This window comes from Gallinula chloropus, assembly GCF_964237585.1.
Source record: "Gallinula chloropus genome assembly, contig: HAP1_SCAFFOLD_723, whole genome shotgun sequence".
NCBI lineage: Eukaryota > Metazoa > Chordata > Aves > Gruiformes > Rallidae > Gallinula > Gallinula chloropus.
The window spans coordinates 1-16,237 of record NW_028168615.1 but is presented as its reverse complement, the minus strand read 5'-3'; the positions used below and the strand labels follow the sequence as shown (position 1 = coordinate 16,237).

At 63.5% G+C, this 16,237-nt stretch overlaps 2 protein-coding genes across 2 annotated transcripts; both read left to right on the top strand.

Annotated features, from left to right (window-relative positions):
• The first annotated feature begins 6 nt into the window (after nucleotides 1-6).
• Nucleotides 7-5,032, top strand: LOC311204307 (atypical kinase COQ8B, mitochondrial-like). Its single transcript, XM_084280755.1, has 4 exons — nucleotides 7-73; nucleotides 167-232; nucleotides 341-427; nucleotides 2,597-5,032. Exons 1-4 carry the CDS (start codon nucleotides 20-22, stop codon nucleotides 2,912-2,914), a joined length of 525 nt encoding a protein of 174 aa, XP_084136881.1. The 5' UTR covers nucleotides 7-19; the 3' UTR covers nucleotides 2,915-5,032.
• A 1,849-nt stretch (nucleotides 5,033-6,881) lies between these two features.
• On the top strand, nucleotides 6,882-14,033 carry LOC311204305 (numb-like protein). The gene is made up of 9 exons (XM_084280754.1): nucleotides 6,882-6,899; nucleotides 7,511-7,638; nucleotides 9,750-9,824; nucleotides 9,913-9,987; nucleotides 10,086-10,226; nucleotides 11,176-11,302; nucleotides 11,400-11,717; nucleotides 11,805-11,942; nucleotides 13,421-14,033. The coding sequence occupies exons 2-9, from the start codon at nucleotides 7,513-7,515 to the stop codon at nucleotides 13,933-13,935; spliced, it is 1,515 nt and encodes a 504-aa protein (XP_084136880.1). The 5' UTR covers nucleotides 6,882-6,899; nucleotides 7,511-7,512; the 3' UTR covers nucleotides 13,936-14,033.
• Nucleotides 14,034-16,237: the final 2,204 nt, after the last annotated feature.

The window sequence follows — 16,237 nt, the reverse complement described above, 5'->3', positions numbered from 1 at the left end:
GCTCTTCGAGTTCCGCTTCATGCAGACCGACCCCAACTGGGCCAACTTCCTTTACGACGCCGACCAGCACAGGGTGAACCCCCCTGGAACCCCAAAAACCCACCCCCACACCCCTCTTTCCCCTCCCTAAAATCCTAAACCCCCTTTTCCCCCCCCCCTTGCTCAGGTAACGCTGTTGGATTTCGGCGCGAGCCGCCCCTTTGACAAGGAGTTCACTGATCACTATATCGAGGTACAGGGGGGGAAAACGGGGGGTAAAGGGGGTGTTTTTGGGGTGTTTTGGGGAGGGGGGGGTCCCTATTCCCATCCCATAATCTCCACCTTGTCCCCATTCCCAAAGGTGATCCGAGCTGCGGCCGACGGGGACCGGGACACGGTGCTGAGGAAATCCCGGGACCTCAAATTCCTCACGGGCTACGAGACCAAGGTGAGGGGCTCAGAGCACCCCCCTGGGTTTGGGGGGCCCCCCATGAGTTTGGAGGGCCCCCTGTGTGTCTGGGGGGCCCCTCCAGTGAGTTTGGAGGGTCACCTCATGAGTTTGGAGGGCCCCCCTGGGTGTTTGGGGGTCCCCCCCCTGGGTGTTTGGGGGTCCCCCCCCCGTGTTTGGGGGCTCCCTATGTGTTTGGGGGTGCCCCTGTGAGTTTGGGGGGGCCCTCTGTGTGTTTGGGGGGGGAAGGCCTTTCTATTTTGGGGGCTTCCCCCTTATTTTTCAGGGTTTTATCCCTTTTAAGTTTGGGGGTTGCCCCAGTTTATATATTTTGGGGTGCCCCCCCTTGTATTTTGGGGTCCCCGCTTATATTTTGGGGGTTCCCCCTTTATATTTTGGGACTTTACCTCTCTATGTTTTTGGTTCCCCCCTTATAATTTGGGGGTTCCTCCTTGAGATTTGGGGGTTACCCCCCTTTATATTTTGGGACTTCACCCCGCTATATTTTGGGGTCCCCCCTTATATTGTGGGTCTTTACCCCCCTTATATTTTGGGGTCCCCCTTTATATTTAGGGGGTTCCCCCTTATATTTTGGGGTCCCCCTTATATTTTGGGGTCCCCCTTTATATTTTGGGTCTTTACCCCTCTATACTTTGGGGTTCCCCCCTTATATTTTGGGGTCCCCCCTTTATATTTTGGGGCTCTACCCCTTTATATTTAGGGGGTCCCCCCCTTAAATTTTGGGGTCCCCCCCTTAAATTTTGGGGTCCCCCCTTATATTTTGGGACTTTACCCTTCTATACTTTGGGGTCCCCCTTATATTTTGGGTCCCCCCCTTTATATTTTGGGGCTCTACCCCTTTATATTTTGGGGTCCCCCTTATATTTTGGGGGGTCCCCCTTAAATTTTGGGACTTTACCCCTCTATACTTTGGGGTTCCCCCTTGATATTTGGGGCCCCCCCTTATATTTTGGGTCTTTACCCCTCTATACTTTGGGGTTACCCCCTTATATTTTGGGGTCCCCCTTATATTTTGGGGTCCCCCTTATATTTTGGGGTCCCCCTTATATTTTGGGGCTCTACTCCTCTATATTTGGGGTCCCCCTTTATATTGTGGGACTTTACCCCTTGATATTTGGGGGTTCCCCCCTTGATATTTGGGGGTTACCCCCCCTTATATTTTGGGGTCCCCCCTTAAATTTTGGGGCCCCCCTTGATATTTTGGGACTTTTCCCCTCTATATTTTGGGGGTTCCTCCTTATATTTTGGGGGTTCCCCCTTTATGTTTTGGGGCTCTACCCCTTTATATTTTGGGGGTTCCCCCTTTATATTTTGGGGGTCCCCCTTATATTTTGGGGCTCTACTGCTTTATATTTTGGGTCCCCCCCTTTATATTTTGGGGCTCTACCCCTTTATATTTTGGGGTCCCCCTTATATTTTGGGGCTCTACTCCTTTATATTTTGGGGGTCCCCCTTATATTTTGGGGTCCCCCTTATATTTTGTGACTTTACCCCTCTATTTTTGGGGTTCCCCCTTATAATTTGGGGGTTCCCCCTTGATATTTGGGGTTTACCCCTTTATATTTTGGGGGTTCCCCCCTTTATATTTTGGGGGTTCCCCCTTATATTTAGGGGGTCCCCCTTATATTTTGGGGCTCTACTGCTTTATATTTTGGGTCCCCCCCTTTATATTTTAGGGCTCTACCCCCTTATATTTTGGGGGTCCCCCTTATATTTTGGGGCTCTACTCCTTTATACTTTGGGGTCCCCCTTATATTTTGGGGTCCCCCTTTATATTTTGGGTCTTTACCTCTCTATATTTTGGGGTTCCCCCTTATAATTTGGGGGTTCCCCCTTGATATTTGGGGTTTACCCCCCCTTATATTTTGGGGTCCCCCTTTATATTTTGGGTCTTTACCCCTCTATACTTTGGGGTTACCCCCTTATATTTTGGGGGTCCCCCTTAAATTTTGGGGTCCCCCTTACATTGTGGGACTTTACCCCTCTATATTTGGGGTTCCCCCCTTATAATTTGGGGGTTCCCCCTTGATATTTGGGGTTTACCCCTTTATATTTTGGGGGTTCCCCCTTTATATTTTGGGGGGGCCCCCCTTTACATTTTGGGGGGGCCCCCCTTCTCACCCCCCCCCCCACCCATCCCCACTCCAGGCCTTCGAGGACTCCCACGTGGCGACCGTCCTGATCCTGGGCGAGGCCTTTTCGGGGGTTCAACCCTTCGATTTCGGGGTGCAGGGGACATCCCGGCGGGTGCAGGAGCTGCTGCCGGGGCTGCTGCGCCAGCGCCTGACCCCCCCCCCGGCCCAGAGCTACTCCCTGCACCGCAAGCTGGCGGGGGTCTTCCTGGCCTGCGCCCGCCTCGGGTGCCGCGTGCCCTGCCGCCGCCTCTTCCAGGAGCTCTACGCCCGCTACCCCCACCCCCACAACCCCTCAGGGGACCCCCAACCCCTTGGGACACCCCCACCCTGAGGTTGAGACCCCCTCCCACCCATGGTTTTGGGGCGGGGGTCTTCCTGGCCTGCGCCCGCCTCGGGGGCCGCGTGCCCTGCCGCCGCCTCTTCCAGGAGCTCTACGCCCGCTACCCCCACCCCCACAACCCCTCAGGGGACCCCCAACCCCTTGGGGTACCCCCACCCTGAGCCTGAGACCCCCCCCACCCATGGTTTTGGGGGGGGGGTCTTCCTGGCCTGCGCCCGCCTCGGGGGCCGCGTGCCCTGCCGCCGCCTCTTCCAGGAGCTCTACGCCCGCTACCCCCACCCCCACAACCCCTCAGGGGACCCCCAACCCCTTGGGACACCCCCACCCTGAGGTTGAGACCCCCTCCCACCCATGGTTTTGGGGCGGGGGTCTTCCTGGCCTGCGCCCGCCTCGGGGGCCGCGTGCCCTGCCGCCGCCTCTTCCAGGAGCTCTACGCCCGCTACCCCCACCCCCACAACCCCTCAGGGGACCCCCAACCCCTTGGGGTACCCCCACCCTGAGCCTGAGACCCCCCCCACCCATGGTTTTGGGGGGGGGGTCTTCCTGGCCTGCGCCCGCCTCGGGGGCCGCGTGCCCTGCCGCCGCCTCTTCCAGGAGCTCTACGCCCGCTACCCCCACCCCCACAACCCCTCAGGGGACCCCCAACCCCTTGGGACACCCCCACCCTGAGCCTGAGACCCCCCCCCACCCATGGTTTTGGGGGGGGGGTCTTCCTGGCCTGCGCCCGCCTCGGGGCCGCGTGCCCTGCCGCCGCCTCTTCCAGGAGCTCTACGCCCGCTACCCCCACCCCCACAACCCCTCAGGGGACCCCCAACCCCATGGGACACCCCCACCCTGAGCCTGAGACCCCCCCCACCCATGGTTTTGGGGGGGGGGGTCTTCCTGGCCTGCGCCCGCCTCGGGGGCCGCGTGCCCTGCCGCCGCCTCTTCCAGGAGCTCTACGCCCGCTACCCCCACCCCCACAACCCCTCAGGGGACCCCCAACCCCTTGGGACACCCCCACCCTGAGGTTGAGACCCCCCCCCACCCATGGTTTTGGGGGGGGGGTCTTCCTGGCCTGCGCCCGCCTCGGGGGCCGCGTGCCCTGCCGCCGCCTCTTCCAGGAGCTCTACGCCCGCTACCCCCACCCCCACAACCCCTCAGGGGACCCCCAACCCCTTGGGGTACCCCCACCCTGAGCCTGAGACCCCCCCCCACCCATGGTTTTGGGGGGGGGGTCTTCCTGGCCTGCGCCCGCCTCGGGGGCCGCGTGCCCTGCCGCCGCCTCTTCCAGGAGCTCTACGCCCGCTACCCCCACCCCCACAACCCCTCAGGGGACCCCCAACCCCTTGGGGTACCCCCACCCTGAGATTGAGACCCCCCCCCACCCATGGTTTTGGGGGGGGGGTCTTCCTGGCCTGCGCCCGCCTCGGGGGCCGCGTGCCCTGCCGCCGCCTCTTCCAGGAGCTCTACGCCCGCTACCCCCACCCCCACAACCCCTCAGGGGACCCCCAACCCCTTGGGACACCCCCACCCTGAGCCTGAGACCCCCCCCCACCCATGGTTTTGGGGGGGGGGTCTTCCTGGCCTGCGCCCGCCTCGGGGGCCGCGTGCCCTGCCGCCGCCTCTTCCAGGAGCTCTACGCCCGCTACCCCCACCCCCACAACCCCTCAGGGGACCCCCAACCCCTTGGGGTACCCCCACCCTGAGGTTGAGACCCCCTCCCACCCATGGTTTTGGGGGGGGGGTCTTCCTGGCCTGCGCCCGCCTCGGGGGCCGCGTGCCCTGCCGCCGCCTCTTCCAGGAGCTCTACGCCCGCTACCCCCACCCCCACAACCCCTCAGGGGACCCCCAACCCAGTGGGACACCCCCACCCTGAGCCTGAGACCCCCCCCACCCATGGTTTTGGGGGGGGGGTCTTCCTGGCCTGCGCCCGCCTCGGGGGCCGCGTGCCCTGCCGCCGCCTCTTCCAGGAGCTCTACGCCCGCTACCCCCACCCCCACAACCCCTCAGGGGACCCCCAACCCCTTGGGACACCCCCACCCTGAGGTTGAGACCCCCCCCCACCCATGGTTTTGGGTGCGTTGTGTGTCCCCCCCGCCACCCAGCCCCTAAATAAAGGGTGAGGCCCCCTCAGCGCTGTGATTTGGGGGGGGTGGGGGGGGTCTTGGGGGGGGTGGGGGGGGGTCTTAGGGGGGGTAGCCCGGTTTGGGGGGGGCAGCTGTGTTTTGGGAGGAAGGGGGGTGTAGGGGGGAGGGTTATATTTTAGGGAGGGGGCAGGGAGGCTGGATTTGGGGGGGGGAGGGCTGAATTTTGGGGGATACTCCTGCTTTTGAAGGGGTGCTGGGTTTTGGGGGGGTGGCTGTATTTCGAGGGGGCAGGGGCCTGGATTTGGGGGGGGGGCTGTATTTTGGGGGGGGGCTTCATTTTGAGGGATACTCCTTTTGGAGGGGTGCTGGATTTTGGGGGGGGGCTGTAGTTTGAAGGGGCAGGGGGCTGGATTTTGGGGGGGGGCTGCATTTTGGGGGATACTCCTGGTTTTGGAGGGGTGCTGGATTTTGGGGGGGGGGCTGTAGTTTGAAGGGGCAGGGGGCTGGATTTGGGGGGGGGCTGCATTTGGGGGTGGGTGTATTTCGAGGGGGCATAGGGCTGTATTTGGGGGGTGTATTTTGGGGGGGCTGTATTTTTGGGGGGCAGGGGGCTCTATTTGGGGTGCTCTATTTTGGGGGCTGTATTTGGGGGGGTGTATTTTGGGGGGCAGGGGGCTGTATTTGGGGGGGGCTGTATTTGGGGGGGGCTGTATTTTGGGGGGGCAGGGGGCTGTATTTGGGGGGGCTGTATTTGGGGGCTGTATTTGGGGGGGCTGTATTTGGGGGGGCAGGGGGCTGTATTGGGGGGGCGTCTGTATTTGGGGGGTGTATTTTAGGGGGGCTGTATTTGGGGGGGGCTCTATTTGGGGGCTGTATTTGGGGGGGGCTGTATTTTGGGGGGGCAGGGGGCTGTATTGGGGGGGTGTCTGTATTTGGGGGGTGTATTTTGGGGGGGGGGCTGTATTTGGGGGCGCAGGGGGCTGTATTTTGGGGGGGGTGTCTCTATTTTGGGGGCTATGCCCGGTTTGGGGGGGTGGGTCCCTGTATAGTTGGGGTATATTTGCATATTCATGAACTGGGGAGGGGTCTCATTTGCATATGCATGGCGGGGGGGGCGGAGGGAGCCGAACGGGGCCGAGTGGAGCCGAGAGGAGCCGAATGGGGCTGGAGGGAGCCGAGTGGAGCCGAACGGGGCTGGGGGGAGCCGAGTGGAGCCGAACGGGGCCTGAGGGAGCCGAGAGGAGCCGAGTGGAGCCGAGAGGAGCCGAGAGGAGCCGAACGAGGCTGGAGGGAGCCGAGTGGAGCCGAACGAGGCCGAGCGGAGCCGAGAGGAGCCGAACGAGGCTGGAGGGAGCCGAGCGGAGCCGAACGGGGCCGAGAGGAGCCGAGTGGAGCCGAACGAGGCTGGAGGGAGCCGAGCGGAGCCGAACGGGGCCTGAGGGAGCCGAGATGAGCCGAGTGGAGCCGAGAGGAGCCGAGCGGGGCTGGAGGGAGCCGAGCGGGGCCGGAGGGAGCCGAGAGGAGCCGAACGGGGCCGAACGAGTCTGGAGGGAGCCGAGCGGGGCCGGAGGGAGCCGAGCGGAGCCGAGAGGAGCCGAACGGGGCCTGAGGGAGCCGAGAGGAGCCGAACGAAGCCGGAGGGAGCCGAGCGGAGCCGAACGGGGCCTGAGGGAGCCGAGCGGAGCCGAGAGGAGCCGAACGGGGCCTGAGGGAGCCGAGAGGAGCCGAACGAAGCCGGAGGGAGCCGAGAGGAGCCGAACGGGGCCTGAGGGAGCCGAGAGGAGCCGAACGAAGCCGGAGGGAGCCGAGCGGAGCCGAACGGGGCCTGAGGGAGCCGAGCGGAGCCGAGAGGAGCCGAACGAAGCCGGAGGGAGCCGAGCGGAGCCGAACCCCGGGCGCGGCTGTGGGTAAGGCGGCGCCCCGGGTTGTTGGGGGGGGGGGGGGGGTGGGCACCCCCTGGGGGTGTGGGGGAGACACGCGTCCCCCCCGGGGTCGGTGGGTGCCGCCCGTGTCCGTCTGTCCCGCCCCCCAGCCCCGCTCCTGCTCCCTCAGGGCTCTGGGACACCCCCTCCCCCCCCCCCAAAACAGAGACACCCCTGCGGGGAAGGGGATGCTGGGGGGGGGTCCCACCCGGGGGGGGGGTCCCACCCCGGGGGGGGGTCGTCCCGCCCCTGTGGACCCTCCTGCACCACCCCAACACCCCATAACCCCCCCTGGTCCCAGTCCCTGCAGGGTCACAGGCGCCCCCCCCCCCACCAGCCCAGACACCCCCCCCTCATTTACCCCCCCCCATTGGGGAGGGGTTGGTGTGACCCCCCCAAAATCCCCCCCCAATTCACACTGGGATGGCAGCAGGATGGGGTGGGGGGGGTGGGGAGGGGTGCAGGAGCATCCCAACCTCACCCCCCCCCCACCCAACCCATGGGCTGGGGCTGGTAGGGGTGGGTTGGGGTCTTCACCCCCTTGTGTGTCTGTGTCCCCCCCCCCCCCACGTGCCTTGCCCGGCCTGGGGGGTCAGCGATGAACAAGCTGCGGCAGAGCCTGCGGCGCAAGAAACCGGCCTACGTGCCGGAGGCAGCGCGGCCCCACCAGTGGCAGGCGGACGAGGAGGCCGTGAGGCGCGGCAGGTGCAGCTTCCCCGTGAGGGTGAGTGGGACCCCCACCCCAGGGTGGGATCCCCCCACCCTCCACCCGACAGTGGGATGCAGGGAAGGGGGGTTAGGGAGCTGGGAGTAGACGTGGGATGCTCTGGGGTGAGGTAATGTGGGGTGGGGTGGTCCAGGGGTATGGGATGCTGTGGTCCAGGGATGTGGGATGCTGTGGTCCAGGGATGTGGGATGCTGTGGTCCAGAGGTGTGGGATGCTCTGGTCCAGGGATATAGGATGCTCTGGTCCAGAGATGTGGGATGCTGTGGTCCAGGGGTACAGGATGCTCTGGATGGGATGCTCTGGTCCAGGGATACAGGATGCTCTGGTCCAGAGATGTGGGATGCTCTGGTCTGAGGGATGCGGGATGCTCTGGTCCAGGGATACGGGATGCTCTGGATGGGATGGTCTGGTCCAGGGATACAGGATGCTCTGGGGTGAGGTAGTGTGGGATGGTGTGGTCCAGGGGTACGGGATGCTGTGGTCCAGGGGTACAGGATGCTCTGGATGGGATGCTCTGGTCCAGGGATATGGGATGCTCTGGATGGGATGCTGTGGTCCAGGGATACAGGATGCTCTGGGGCGAGGTAGTGTGGGATGGTGTGGTCCAGGGGTACGGGATGCTCTGGTCCAGGGATACAGGATGCTCTGGTCCAGGGATACAGGATGCTCTGGATGGGATGCTGCGGTCCAGGGGTACAGGATGCTCTGGTCCAGGGGTGCGGGATGCTGTGGTCCAGGGATACGGGATGCTGTGGTCCAGGGATGTGGGATGCTGTGGTCCAGGGATACAGGATGCTCTGGGGTGAGGTAGTGTGGGATGGTGTGGTCCAGGGGTACGGGATGCTGTGGTCCAGGGGTACGGGATGCTGTGGTCCAGAGATGTGGGATGCTGTGGTCCAGGGATACAGGATGCTCTGGGGTGAGGTAGCGTGGGATGCTGTGGTCTAGGGATACAGGATGCTCTGGTCCAGGGATACGGGATGCTCTGGTCCAGAGATGTGGGATGCTCTGGTCCAGGGATACAGGATGCTCTGTTCCAGAGATGTGAGATGCTGTGGTCCAGGGGTACAGGATGCTCTGGATGGGATGCTGTGGTCCAGGGGTACGGGATGCTCTGGATGGGATGCTGTGGTCCAGGGGTACAGGATGCTCTGGATGGGATGCTGTGGTCCAGGGGTACGGGATGCTCTGGATGGGATGCTGTGGTCCAGGGATACAGGATGCTCTGGTGTGAGGGATGCGGGATGCTCTGGATGGGATGCTCTGGTCCAGGGATGCAGGATGCTCTGGTCCAGGGATACAGGATGCTCTGGATGGGATGCTCTGGTCCAGGGATACGGGATGCTCTGGGGCGAGGTAGTGTGGGATGCTGTGGTCCAGGGGTACGGGATGCTGTGGTCCAGAGATGTGGGATGTTGTGGTCCAGGGATATGGGATGCTGTGGTCCAGGGATACGGGATGCTCTGGTCCAGAGATGTGGGATGCTGTGGTCCAGGGGTACGGGATGCTCTGGATGGGATGCTGTGGTCTAGGGGTACGGGATGCTCTGGTCCAGGTATATGGGATGCTCTGGTCCAGGGATATAGGATGCTCTGGTCCAGAGATGTGGGATGCTCTGGTCTGGAGATGTGGGATGCTCTAGTCCAGGGATACAGGATGCTCTGGTCCAGGGGTACGGGATTCTGTGGTCCAGGGAGGCAGGATGCTCTGGTCTGAGGGATGCGGGATGCTCTGGTCCAGGGATACAGGATGCTCTGGATGGGATGCTGTGGTCCAGGGATACGGGATGCTGTGGTCCAGGGATACGGGATGCTCTGGTCTGAGGGATGCGGGATGCTCTGGATGGGATGCTCTGGTCCAGGGATACAGGATGCTGTGGTCCAGGGATACAGGATGCTGTGGTCCAGGGTTACAGGATGCTGTGGTCCAGGGATGCGGGATGCTCCAGAGCAGGGATGCCGGGGTGCAGGATGCTCTGGGGTTTCTTGGGGAGTGTGTGGGTGTCCCCATGCACCGGGTGTCACGTCCCACTGTGTGTGTGTGTGTGTGTGTGTGTGTGTGTCTGTGTGTGTGTCTGTGTGTCTGTGTGTGTCTGTGTGTCCCCACAGTACCTGGGGCACGCGGAGGTGGACGAGTCGCGGGGGATGCACGTCTGCGAGGAGGCTGTGAAGAAGCTCAAGGCGGTGAGCGCTGCCCAGGGAAGGGCTTTGGGGGTGGGGGGGAGCCCCTCACCCCCCCTCCCTCCCCTCACCCCCCCCCTTCCCCTCACAGAGCGGCCGCAAAGCCGTGAAGTCGGTGCTGTGGGTGTCGGCCGACGGGCTCCGCGTGGTGGATGACAAGACCAAGGTGAGGGGTTGGGGGGGCTGGGACAGGCCCCCAGTGGAGGGGGGTGTGTGGGGAGGGGTCTGGGTGATAAGCCCCCCCCTCTAAATCCCCTCCCCCAGGACCTGCTGGTGGACCAGACCATCGAGAAGGTCTCGTTCTGTGCCCCCGACCGCAACTTCGACAAAGCCTTTTCCTACATCTGCCGGGACGGCACCACGCGGCGCTGGATCTGCCACTGCTTCCTGGCCCTCAAGGACTCCGTGGGTCCTGGGGGGGGGGGCTTTTCCCAGGGGAAGGGGGGCTTTGGGATCGGGGATACGGGAGGGGCTGGGACCCAGGAGGCTCTGGGGTATTCTGGGATACAGGATGCTCCGGGATGGGGTCCCGGGGTGCTTTAGGAGGAGGATGTGGGATGTTCCAGCGTGACAAATAGGGGATGTGCTGGGATGGGGATGCTCAGGGATACCCTGGGATCAGGGACCTGAGGTGTTCCAGGGTGCTCTGGGATCTGGGATGCTCTGGTATTGGAATCTGGGATGCTCAGGGATCCAGGGTGCTCTGCTGTCCGGGATGCTCTGGGATCTGGGATGCTTTGGGATCTGGAATGCTCCAGGATGCTGTATCCAGGGATACAGGGATACCCTGGGATCAGGGGTCTGAGATATTCCAGGGTCAAAGATCCAGGATGCTCTGGGATCTGGGATGCTCTGGGATCTGGGATGCTCTGAGATGGGGATCTGGGATGCTCAGGGATCTGGGATGCTCAGGGATCCAGGATGCTTGGGGATGGGGATCTGGGATACTCAGGGATCTGGGATGCTCTGGGATCCAGGATGCTCTGGGATCCAGGATGCTCAGGGATGGGGATCCAGGATGCTCAGGGATCCGGGATGCTAAGAGATCTGGGATGCTTAGGGATCCGGGATGATCTGGGATGGGGATCTGGGATGCTCAGGGATCTGGGATGCTCTGGGATGGGGATCCAGCATGCTCAGGGATCCGGGATGCTCTGGGATCCGGGATGCTCAGGGATCCGGGATGCTCTGGGATGGGGATCCAGGATATTTTGTGATCTGGGATGCTCAGGGCTGCGGGATGCTCCTGGCCAGGTGCATGGCCCCTTTTCCCCTTCTCCTCCCCAAACCTCCCCCCAACCCCCAAGCCCACCTCAGCAAAGCCCCTTCCCCAACCCCCACCCCCACCCCTCAGGGCGAGCGGCTGAGCCACGCCGTGGGCTGCGCCTTCGCCGCCTGCCTGGAGCGCAAACAGCGGCGGGAGAAGGAGTGCGGCCTCAGCGCCGCCTTCGACGCCTCCCGCGGCCCCGACAGGAGGCGGGGTGAGCGCGGGGGTTTCGGGGGGTCAAATTGGGGGTACAAACCCCCCCATCCCATCCTCCTCCTCCTCCTCTTCTCCACGCTTCTCCCTCCCTCCAGACGAGACCCCCGCCGCCGAACCCGCCGCTGGCCGCACCTCGCCCGATGTAGCAGCATCATCCTCAGCATCCTCGGCGGTGACGTCATCGGTGGTGACGTCATCATCGGCGGTGATGACGTCATCGGCGGTGACGTCCTCGCCGCTGGCCGGGGGGGGTGCCCAGCGCGCCATCCCCCGCCGCCACGCGCCGCTGGAGCAGCTGGTTCGCCAGGGCTCCTTCCGGGGCTTCCCCAGCCTGGGCCGCCAGAACTCCCCCTTCAAGCGGCAGCTCTCGCTGCGCCTGGACCAGCTGCCCTCCACCCTCCAGCGCCGCCACGGTGAGGGGGTGAGGGGGTTGGGGGGGTGGGTATGACGTCATAGGGACACACACAACACCAACCCCCCCCACCACCCTGTTATGGCAGCGCCCGAGGCGGCGTCCAGCCCCCCCGGAACCGGCGCCGGCGTCACCGAGCTCGGCGCTCAGACCGACGGGTCCTTCGCCTGCCCCCCGCCCCCCCCGCTGGACCCTGACCCCCCCCAGGCTGAGGGGGGCATTGCAGGTAACACCCCCCACCACACACCCCCACCACCCACCTTGTCATCCCCTCCTGAGTTTGGTTTTATTGGGTGGGGGGATGTGGCTCCATCATTCGTCCCCTCTGGCCCTTCAGGGGATGCTCTGGGATCTGGGATGCTCTGGGATGGGGATCTGGGATGCTCTGGGATCTGGGATGTTCAGGCATCTGGGATGTGCTGGGATGATCTGGGATGGTCCAGGATCTGGGATGCTCGGGGATCTGGGATGCTCGGGGATGGGGATCTGGGATGCTCTGGGATCTGGGATGCTCTGGGATGGGGATCTGGGATGATCTGCATTGGGGATCTGGGATGCTCAGGGATCTGGGAGGCTCAGGGATCCAGGATGCTCTGGGATGGGGATCTGGGATGCTCCAGGATCTGGAATGCTCTGTGATGGGGATCTGGGATGCTCCAGGATCTGGGATGCTCAGGGATCCGGGATGGTCTGGGATGGGGATCCAGGATGCTCTGGGATCCGGGATGCTCTGGGATGGGGATCTGGAATGCTCGGGGATCTGGGATGGGGATCCGGGATGCTCTGGGTTCCGGGATGCTCGGGGATCTGGGATGCTCCAGGATCTGGGATGCTCAGGGATCCAGGATGCTCTGGAACGGGGATCTGGGATGCTTGGGGATCTGGGATGCTCTGTGTTGGGGATCCAGGATGCTCAGGGGTCTGGGGTGCTCTGGGATGGGGATCTGGGATGCTTGGGGATCCGGGATGCTCAGGGATCTAGGATGCTCTGGGATGGAGATCTGGGATGCTCAGGGATCTGGGATGCTCAGTGTTGGGGATCTAGGATGCTCAGGGGTCTGGGTTGCTCTGGGATGGGGATCTGGGATGCTCAGGGAACCAGGATGCTCTGGGATGGGGATCTGGGATGCTCTGGGATCCGGGATGCTCTGGGATGGATATCTGGGATGCTCAGGGATCCAGGATGCTCGGGGATGGGGATCTGGGATGCTCAGGGGTCTGGGATGCTCTGGGATGGTCAGGGATCTGGGATGCTTGGGGGTCTGGGATGCTCTGGGATCCAGGATGCTCTGGGATGGGGATCTGGGATGCTCAGGGACCTGGGATGCTCTGGAACGGGGATCTGGGATGCTCTGGGATCCAGGTTGCTCAGGGATCTGGGATGCTCTGGGTTGGGGATCTGGGATGCTCTGGGATCCAGGTTGCTCAGGGACCTGGGATGCTCTGGGATGCTCTGGGATCTGGGATGCTCAGGGACCTGGGATGCTCTGGGATGGGCCTCTGAGATGCTCAGGGACCTGGGATGCCCCAGGATGCTCTGAATGACCAATGGCTACAGGGATACCCCTGGGATTAGGGATCCAGGATGCTTGGAGCTCTGGGACCCCTCTGATGGCAGCAGGGGGTGGAGATGTGGATCCCCCCCCCATGCCACGCATGTCCCCCCCCCCACTCAACCTTCATCCCTCCTCTTCCTCCCCGCAGGCCCAGCATCCTGGGTGGAGGGGGGAGCCCCGGGCCCCCCCCGGCATCGCCGCACCCCCTCGGAAGCGGAGCGCTGGCTGGAAGAGGTGTCCAAGGCCGCCCTGGCGCAGCAGCAGCAGGGGGCTGGGGGGGGCAGCAGTGGGGTGCCCCCCGCCCCCTTTTACGAAGGACCACCCCCCCCCGCCGCCCCCGGGGGGTATTTCTTACCCCCCCACCTTGCGGGGGGGCTGTACCCCCCCTCGGTGCCCGTGGTGGGCATCACCCCCTCCCAGATGGTGGCCAACATCTTCTGCGCCGCCGGACCCCCCCTGCACCCCCCCCCCCTCCCCAAAACCGCCCCTCCCGGTTTATCCCCCCCCCCAGCCATGGGACCCCCTGAACCCCCCCCGGATCCTTTCGAGGTGCAATGGGCGGCTCTGGGGGCCAAGCCCCCCCCTGCTGCCCCCCCCCCTCCTCCCCAGCCCCCCAACCCCTTTGCTGGAGACCTGCAGAAAACCTTTGAGATCGAGCTGTGAGGGGGGGGGGGGCACGGACAGGACCCCCCCCCCCAAATTCAAGGGGGGGGGGCATCCCCTTCCCCCCCCGCCCCTTCCTCCCCAAGTGCCCCAATGAGTCTGTGGGGTGGGGAGGGGGTGATTCCCCCCCCCCCTCCCCCGACTCTGTGTCCATCCCCCTGGGGAGGGGGGAAGGGGGGATCCCCCCCCAACCCCCCCCCCCAAATTATCTCACGGGGTTTGGGGGGGGGGGGGATGGGGGGGGAGGGGCCTGGGGGGTGTTTTTTTATTTTTTAACTTAAAACACGGAGAGTTTTGTATTTTTCTCTAATTTAATATATTGTCTGGAAACTGCGACGCCCTCGTGCAAGGCCCTCGTGCGACACCCTCGTGTGAGGCCCTCGTGCAAGGCTCTTGTGCAAGGCCCTCGTGTGAGCCGTGCAGAGCACCCGTGCAAGGTGTATAGAACCTCATGGCAGGCGTGAGAGGCCCTCGTGCGAGGCCCTTGTGCAAGGCCCTCGTGCAAGGCTCTTGTGCGAGGCCCTCGTGCAAGGCCCTCGTGCAAGGGTCTCGTGAGGCATGCAGAGCACCCATGCAAGGTGTATAGAACCTCATGGCAGGCATGAGAGGCCCTCGTGCAAGGCCCTTGTGCAAGGCCCTCGTGCAAGGCTCTTGTGCGAGGCCCTCGTGCAAGGCCATCGTGTGAGCCATGCAGAGCACCCATGCAAGGTGTATAGAACCTCATGGCAGGCATGAGAGGCCCTCGTGCAAGGCTCTTGTGCAAGGCCCTCGTGCGATGCCCTTGTGTGAGGCCCTCGTGCAAGGCTCTTGTGCAAGGCCCTCATGCAAGGCCCTCGTGTGAGGCGTGCAGAGCACCCATGCAAGGTGTATAGAACCTCATGGCAGGCATGAGAGGCCCTTGTGCAAGGCCCTCGTGTGAGGCCCTCGTGCAATGCCCTTGTGTGAGGCCCTCGTGCAAGGCTCTTGTGCAAGGCCCTCATGCAAGGCCCTCGTGTGAGGCGTGCAGAGCACCCATGCAAGGTGTATAGAACCTCATGGCAGGCATGAGAGGCCCTTGTGCAAGGCTCTTGTGCAAGGCCCTCGTGCGATGCCCTTGTGTGAGGCCCTCGTGCAAGGCTCTTGTGCAAGGCCCTCATGCAAGGCTCTTGTGTGAGGTGTGCAGAGCACCCGTGCAAGGTGTATAGAACCTCATGGCAGGTGTGCAAAGGCTATGGAGCTGGCGTGGGAGGCGTGGGAGGTGCTTGTGCAAAGCCCTTGTGCGAGGCGGATGGGACCTCATGCAAGTGGTGCAAAGCCCTCCTGGGAGGTGTGTGGGACCCTTGTGTGAGGCCCTTGTGCAAAGCCCTCATGCAAAGCCCTCGTGCAAGGGGCGAGAGGCCCTCGTGCAAGGGGTGTGGAGCCCTTGTGTGAAGCCCTCGTGCAAGGGGCGAGAGGCCCTCGTGCAAGGGGTGTGGAGCCCTCATGCAAAGCCCTCGTGCAAGGGGCAAGATGCCCTCGTGCAAGGGGCGTGGAGCCCTCGTGTGAAGCCCTCGTGCAAAGGGTGAGAGGAGGCCCTTGTGCAAAGCCCCTGTGCAAAGCCCTCATGCAAGGGGTGTGGAGCCCTCGTGCAAAGCCCTCGTGCAAGGGGTGAGAGGAGGCCCTTGTGCAAAGCCCCTGTGCAAAGCCCTCATGCAAGGGGTGTGGAGCCCTCGTGCAAAGCCCTTGTGCAAGGGGTGAGAGGCCCTCGTGGGAAGCCCTCATGCAAAGCCCTCGTGCAAGGGGTGAGAGGCCCTCGAGCAAAGCCCTTGTGCAAAGGGTGTGGAGCCCTCGTGCAAAGCCCTTGTGCAAGGGGTGTGAAGCCCTCGTGCAAGGGGCAAGAGGCCCTAGTGCCAAGCCCTCGTGCAAGGGGTGTGGAGCCCTTGTGTAAAGCCCTCGTGCAAGGGGCGAGAGGCCCTCGTCCAAAGCCCCCGTGCAATGTGATGCCCTCGTGCAAAGCCCTCATGCAAGGGGTGCGAAGCCCTCGTGCAAGGGGCAAGAGGCCCTCATGCAAAGCCCTCGTGCAAGGGATGAGAGGCCCTTGTGCAAAGCCCCTGTGCAAAGTGTGTGGAGCCCTAGTGCAAAGCCCCCATGCAAGGGATGAGAGGCCCTTGTGCAAAGCCCTCGTGCAAGGGGTGTGGAGCCCTCGTGCAAGGGACGAGAAGCCCTAGTGCCAAGCCCTCGTGCAAGGGATGTGAGGCCCTCATGCGAAGCCCTCGTGCAAGGGGCAAGAGGCCCTTGTGCAAAGCCCTTGTGCAAGGGGTGTGGAGCCCTCGTGCAAGGGGCG

Excerpts from the sequence above, each read along its gene's own strand:
- LOC311204307 (XM_084280755.1), top strand. The coding sequence starts at position 20 with ATGCAGACCGACCCCAACTGGGCCAACTTCCTTTACGACGCCGACCAG. Across the intron at positions 233-340 it reads TCACTGATCACTATATCGAG|GTGATCCGAGCTGCGGCCGA; the intron begins GTACAGGGGGGG and ends CCATTCCCAAAG. Across the intron at positions 428-2,596 it reads TCACGGGCTACGAGACCAAG|GCCTTCGAGGACTCCCACGT; the intron begins GTGAGGGGCTCA and ends TCCCCACTCCAG.
- LOC311204305 (XM_084280754.1), top strand. The coding sequence starts at position 7,513 with ATGAACAAGCTGCGGCAGAGCCTGCGGCGCAAGAAACCGGCCTACGTG. Across the intron at positions 7,639-9,749 it reads GGTGCAGCTTCCCCGTGAGG|TACCTGGGGCACGCGGAGGT; the intron begins GTGAGTGGGACC and ends GTGTCCCCACAG. Across the intron at positions 10,227-11,175 it reads TCCTGGCCCTCAAGGACTCC|GGCGAGCGGCTGAGCCACGC; the intron begins GTGGGTCCTGGG and ends CCCACCCCTCAG.